This window comes from Leptonychotes weddellii, chromosome 7 (genome assembly GCF_054177405.1).
Source record: "Leptonychotes weddellii isolate Sample4059 chromosome 7, ASM5417740v2, whole genome shotgun sequence".
NCBI lineage: Eukaryota > Metazoa > Chordata > Mammalia > Carnivora > Phocidae > Leptonychotes > Leptonychotes weddellii.
Window position 1 is genome coordinate 29,627,458 of NC_138375.1, and position 7,331 is coordinate 29,634,788.

General features: G+C 39.3%; 1 protein-coding gene across 2 annotated transcripts in view; it reads left to right on the top strand.

Annotated features, from left to right (window-relative positions):
- The window catches only part of C7 (complement C7), a 51,867-nt gene that overhangs the window by 18,856 nt on the left and 25,680 nt on the right, over nucleotides 1-7,331 (top strand). For both annotated transcript variants that reach the window (XM_081826066.1, XM_081826067.1), the window contains exons 8-9: nucleotides 2,120-2,363; nucleotides 4,955-5,065. In XM_081826066.1, the coding sequence (XP_081682192.1) occupies nucleotides 2,120-2,363; nucleotides 4,955-5,065 (355 nt within the window). The remainder of the gene's footprint in view (nucleotides 1-2,119; nucleotides 2,364-4,954; nucleotides 5,066-7,331) is intronic.

Sequence of the window (7,331 nt, forward strand, 5' to 3'; positions counted from 1 at the left end):
TATATTTATTTATACTCTTTCTTTTCTTTTTTTTTCTTCTTCTTTTTTTTAAGTAAGCTCCATACCCAATGTGGAGCTCGAACTCGGGACCCTGAGATTAAGAGTTATGTGCTCCACTGACTGAGCCAGCCAGGCGCCTCTATACTTTTTCTTTAAGATTTTATTTATTTATTTGACAGACACAGAGAGAGAGAGAGAGAGCTGTAGGCAGAGGGAGAGGGAGAAGCAGGCTCCCCACTGAGCAGGGAGCCCGACGTGGGGCTCAATCCCAGGACCCTGGGATCATGACCTGAGCCGAAGGCAGATGCTCAACGACTGAGCCACCCAGGCGCCCCCTTATTTGAAAATCTTAAAAAAACATTACTTTCAGATCTACTAATTAAAATTTTCTTAAATTTCTAATTCATGATTACTATACATGGTTATATAAATGTTATATACAGTTTAAAAAATCCAATTAGTATGTGCTTCCTAAACACTAACACTTAGAAGGTGCATAAAACTAAAAGATTTTGGAACACTTTATTACTTTTGAAATACCCAAATTTTTGTCTGAGGAAGTTAAAAGCCTTATTTTTAGATACTTTGTTGTTTTGAGATACTAAAACTTTTATCTTGGGCAAGCTGAACAGTTGTGAGAGATTGCACCGGCTGATGCACTCCCTGCTGAAGAAGTTTTCAGGCTGACCATCATTCTAAATCTGCATATTTCATCTCATTCTTGAAGTCAGTAACTTGATTAATAAATCACAGGAAGTATAAAGGAATAGTGGTTTTGCTTGTTTCATGACTAAGAAGCTGACTGTGGAGATAGGAGTTATATAAACATTTATTATTTTTATACTACATTGTTCACAGAAGTGAGGATTTGGTATAAGGTAGATCTGTCTTGGACATCATTACAAGATGCTTAGGAAGTGTTCAAAGACCTCATTGTATCCACTACTGGGTACTTACCCAAAGAATACAAACACTAATCCAAAAAGAGAGATGCCCCTATGTTTATGGCAGCATTATTTACAACAGCCGAATTATGGAAGCAGCCCAAGCGTCTATGGATAGACAAATGGATACAGAAGATGTGGCATATTTATACAATGGAATATTACTCAACCAGAAAGAAGAATGAAATGTTGCCATTTGCAACAACATGGATAGATCCAGAGAGTATGATGTTAAATGAAATAAATCAGAGAAAGACAAATGCCATATGATTTCACTCATATGTAGGATTAAGAAAATGAATGAACAACAACAAAAAAGAGACAAACCAAAAAGCAGACTCTTAATTATAGAGAACAAACTGGTGATTACCAGGGGGGAGCTGGGTGGAGGGATGGGTGAAATAGGGGATGGGGATGAAAAAGTGCATTTGTTGTGATGAGGACTGGGTGATGTATGGAATTGTTGGTTCACTATATTGTACACCTGCAACTAATACAGCACTCTAGGTTCATGACATTAAAATAGAAAAACCCCTCATTATGAAGTGAGGGACCCCAGTATGGAATATAATTTATATGGTCACCTTACCTATAAGTCATTGTGTACACCCTAGGGTCATACTATTTTACATACTTATTTGTGAAATTGTTTAGCAGTTAACGAAGCTGATTCTCTTTTTTTCTGGTTGGGAAGGGCATAACTACTTGGTTTTGAGATTTTAAATGTCATATATGCAAGAAATTACCATGTTATCACTCAGATATTATTCCTATTTGGGATTCCAAAAATTCCATAGACTGCTTCAAGTGAGTGGACCCAGAAAAGACCTCATCATGCATCAAAAATAGAAATTCATATAGTCTGGGCACCTGGGTGGCTCAGTTGGTTAAGCGACTGCCTTCAGCTCAGGTCATGATCCTGGAGTCCCGGGATCGAGTCCCGCATCGGGCCCCCTGCTCGGCAGGGAGTCTGCTTCTCCCTCTGACCTTCCTCCCTCTCATGCTGTCTCTCATTCTCTCGCAAATAAATAAATAAAATCTTTAAAAAAAAAAAAAAAGAAATTCATATAGTCTGGTTGGGGGTGGCAGCTGATGGAGACACTGGACAGCAAACTAATTCCACTGCCTTTTTATCACCAACCTAAAACTCTTTTTATGCTCTCTTCTTTCCATAGAGTCATCATTTGTTGGTTGTCCAGAACACCGTGGAAGTGGCTCAGTTTGTCAATAACAATCCGGAATTTTTACAACTTGCGGAGCCATTCTGGAAGGAACTCTCCTTCCTTCCCTCTCTGTATGACTACAGTGCCTACCGAAGATTAATCGACCAGTATGGGACACATTATCTGCAGTCTGGGTCCCTAGGAGGAGAGTACAAAGTTCTATTTTATGTGGACTCAGAAAAAATCAAAAACAGTGGTAAAGTATTAAAAAATTATTAAATACAAGCATTGTAGGAATTTTAATGGGGGAAATAACATGTAGTTAGCTTAAACTTTCAGAGCTTTAAAATGTGACAAATAGAGATTAAATTACAAAGGAATCCAAAATGGCAAGAATCCATTATATTCTACTCAAAATTTTTAGGCTCTAAGAAAAGCCAGCCTACTCTTTTGGATAGTACCCTGAAACGTGAGATAGTCATCATCATTGGCTATCCTCAGAGGGTGTTGATTGGGTTTTTGGAATACTTTTTAACCTTATCCATTTCTCAGCTTAAGTAATATTCTTCAAGGAAAAGCTAATGAGGAATTATATTTCAGAAATCAAAATGTTTTAAAGAAGTATTTTGTTTACCTCTGTTATTACCACTCACATTCCTTTAAGAAGATCTGCTCTGGATATCACAAGTTTGCTTACTACATAATTCTTGTAACAATAGCTTAAATTTATCAGAGGCCTTTCTTTTTTTTTTTTTTTTTTTAAAGATTTTATTTATTTATTTGAGAGAGAGAGAATGAGAGAGAGCACATGAGAGGGGTTAGGATCAGAGGGAGAAGCAGACTCCCTGCTCGGCAGGGAGCCCGATGTGGGACTCGATCCAGGGACTCCAGGATCATGACCTGAGCCGAAGGCAGTAGCTTAACTGACTGAGCCACCCAGGCGCCCTATCAGAGGCCTTTCTTACAACAGGCAAGTTACATATGTTAGCAATGATCCTCACTGCTACCCAGTGAGGGGGCCACTACAATTCCTGTCTTACAGACTGAGAAACGGAGACTCAGTGCTATGATAAGATTCATCCTAGGGCATATAGATTGTAAGGAGGTCTAACTGGCTCCAAAGTCAGCTGAGCTTTTTCCTTATGCTATGTTGTTGCTAGAATTGCCTGATTTTTGTTAGAATCAGTGCACACCACTGAGTTTATGATTTTTTTGACCTCATAGAGGAGAGTCCTCACCAGCTGTCCCAGTGTGGGAGGGGAGAGGGTGATGTCTCAGTGTCCATTCCTTCTCTCCAAAGACCTTTTGGCTCTGGTTTACTAATATTCTAAGTCAAACCTTCTCCTTCCCAACTTTGTTAAGCTGATATCCACAAATCCTTCTCCATCCAAATCACCTCTTCAGGGTCTTTCTCTTCAGTCAAGCCTCTTTACAACCGTGGAGGAGAGTAAGACTTATTACATGAGATTCAGGGGAGATCTTGTAACCTTCCTTCCCTTGTGGGTGAACTACAATATTTTTCTATGTTTCTATTGCCTTATTTTTTTTTTTCCATTGAGCTTAATTTTTACCAATTAAGGTTTAGCCAGAATTTGAACTTTTCTAACTTCCCTGGTTAGAAATGAATGTACAAACACAGGTTTTTTGTTTGTTTGTTTTGTTTTTGTTTTTTTGTAGCAACAACAAAGGCAATGTTTCTTTGGAAAATTAGTCCAGCAATGGCTTAACCTAAATTCAGTTTCACTGTTCCCCCCACTTTTTTCCTTAGTATTTAAAGAAATGGAGAGAACTTTTTTAAAGCTTTCCAAGTTGGTCAAAGTATTTTTTTTTGAGTAAAAATTTTACTCTTGAGCAGTTTCTGTTCTTCCTAAAAGTTCTAATGGAAATATAATTAAAACTGCTGAGTTATAATAATATATGCCCCCAACTGTTCTTCAAGAAATATTGAGATTATTATAGTAGAGTTAGTAAAATTATATGAGAAAATATATTTTCACACTTTATTATTTTCTATCCTTCTTAAAAAATGCATTGGCAAAACTCTATTTGATAATGGATAGAAATTGTTACATTCTAAGTTTATGAGTCATGAGAGGGAAATGTTGGAAACCAGAGATGGTAAAGATATTAAAATAGAGAGATTGAGGCAGTAGACCTCGGGTTTTAGGAATTAATTACTGTAGAACCAGAACCCAATTTGGGGTTTCCAGTAGGTGGATGGGGACGATTACATGCCTACTTTTATTGATTTGCTGTATGCTTGAGCAGCTGACTGTGGATGGGCCAAAGATATCACTCTTTGGGGTGTTCAGTTTCTGTTCCTTCTGCTGTTTCATGTAGAAATCATCCCAGTCTTCTCCCCTTTCTGGTCAAAGCTAATAGGAGCCAAAATTTGCATTTGAAAGTAAGTTTCAGACACATGATGCTTCATTCCTAGATATATACATGTATGATTATTTTGTTTAATAACAAATATCAAATATTCCTTTTTCTGACCCTTGACCCTTCTAGAGCTCTTGAGCTCAATAGTAGGACATAACCTCTTATCTCCATTCTCACACCTGGCTGCATCTCAAAAGGAGTTTTTTTTTTTTTTTTTTAAAGATTTTATTTATTTATTTGACAGAGAGAGACACAGCGGGAGAGGGAACACAAGCAGGGGGAGCGGGAGAGGGAGAAGCAGACTCCTCGCCGAGCAGGGAGCCCAATGCGGGACTCGATCCCGGGACTCCAGGATCATGACCTGAGCCGAAGGCAGTCGCTTAACCGACTGAGCCACCCAGGCGCCCTCAAAAGGAGTTTTTTAACAAATGCAAAAATTAAGCACCTTTACAACTTTTCCCTCAGGTCTTGGTTCAGCAGATATGAAGAGATGTGCTTCCTCAAGTTTCAAATTTTTCTTTACATCATCAAAGGGCAAATGCCAAAAGCTGGAAGAGGCCTTAAAATCAGATTCAGGTAAATAAGAAAGGGGCAATTTGCTTTACAAACTTAATCTCCATCCCTCTCTCTTGTGGCTAATTCCTGGCCTCCAAGGGCCTTTGAGATTTTAACAGGTGTTCTATTTTATGTTTTTTATGTATTTGGTTATGTTTGCCTCTGATCTCTCTTTCATATGTCATGGCAGTGAGACATCATGCAGAGTGGGAAGTTCACTGGTTATCTCTGTGCACTGTAAATGTGTCCTCAGTGTATCCTACCTTTGTCCCCTATGATGACTGCTGGCAATCAAGCTTAGAAAAAGGACACCAGCAGGAAAAGATTCAGCTCCACTCTGACATGGATGCCCAGTGCACTTTTTGGTGCATGCTGCTGCTGCTGCTGGTGCTGGTGGGAGAGGGAGTGGGGAAGGTGGTGTGCTATTCTTTGAGTGATTGAAAAAGGAACTGGAAAAATAAACTGATTTGGATTGTATCTAGATGCCATGTTAAGGAATTGGGATTTCATTCTGATGACAAGGGGTGCCGTTAAAGGATTTAATACAGGGAGTGACTAAATGAAAGATTACAAAGAACGTTGTAGAGAAAGAAGAGGGACTGAGAAAGGATAAACTGATAGGACAAGAACCAGGAAAGAAGTGCCTGGCTGGCTCGGTCGGTAGAACATGCGACTCTTGATTTCAGGGTCATTGAGTTTGAGCCCCACGTTGGGCATAGACCCCACTTAACAAAAAAAGAAGAAAAAAATTAAGAAAAACAGGAAAAAAAATGAACCTGAAAAGATCAGTGATATTAAAAGTAAAGGAGAAGGAGAGATAAACAGAGAAATTCTAGAGAGAAGCTAAATAAGAGAAGGACTGGAGACTGACTCTTCATTGAATTTGGTGATTTCAACTTACTGGCCTTACAATGAAGAGATGCTTAGTGTGGTAGCAATGGACTGAGTGGTACTAGAGCTTAAGTTCTCCCAGGGTGGTGGCAGAAATTGGGGCAAAGGTGAAGACTGACCCAGGTGTCAGAGTTCTTACCGAGGAAGTGGGGATTCTTGGGATGCTGGCAGATGACTGCAGGAAGGAGGGAGACAGAGGAGTGAAACCAGGTTTATTTACTCATTCACCTCCTTCATTCATCAACTGTTTCTGGGGCCTGGGGGGGATTTGTTCTAGGCGTTGGGGTACAAGCGGTGGCATGCCCAAGAGAATGCCTGTCTTCGTGGAGCTGACATGACAAAGGAGGAGGACAGGTTTTTGAAAGAAAGGGAAATATAGTGATCTGGAAATAGAAATGAGAGTGGGAGCTTTGGGAAGCTCAGTAACATGAGCAACTGGAAGCTGCTCACTGATTTTATTTTATTTTGTGTTTAGCAAACACATAGTGTTTACTATGTGCCCAGCACACTTTTAAGTGATTTACAAAAATTAGCCAACGTATTCTTCCTATCTAAGAGTTAGGTATTATTCATATTCCCATTATACAGACAGGGACACTGAGTCACAGAAAGGTTGCCCAAGATCGCAGTTGGTAAGTGTCAGACATGAGATTCAAGGGCATGACATTTGGCTTCACAGTCGGGGCTCCTCATTGTCGCACCAGGCTGATTGTCTAGGGGAAGACAGATTGCCAGCTGGAGCAGGGAGCTCACTGAGGTGTGGACGCAGAGGCTACAGGCTTAAAAATAAAATTAAAACTGATTTCTTAGAATCTGTAATTCGTAAAAAGGTCTGCCAGTGAAGCCCGCGATTTCTCCAACTTTAGTATACACCGAGATAATCTGAGGAAGCTTGTTAAAATGCTGATTCCAGGGCTTTCCTCCCAGCTGTTCTCTCATACATCTTGGAGCCCAGAAATGTGTAGTCACTCCAGGTGGTTTGGAGTCAGGTCCTGGAGGGACTGGATGTTGTGACACGCTGCCTTCAAAGGGAGACTGTTTGCATATTAAAAACGGAGCTAACAATGAAGATGAGGAAATACTTGGTAATTTATTAAAAACATCAGGCTTTAATAATTTCTGATAAATGTACAGTTTTTGAATTTGAAAAATTTTATGAAAATTTTATGAAATTGCAAAATTTAGTTAAAAGAAGTGAACTGAAAATCACCCCAAATCTGGTCTGCAAGAGAGGAATTTCCAATCATGACCAGTGTAAAAATCAACCACAAATGGAGACAAAAAGATTTCTGAAATTATAGGGCACATAAATGCGGAAAAGAATTCAATTAATATTCACTGCTTAGAACACTCTTCATGTGTTAACGTATGCCTGTTAATTAATAGCTTTTTTGCT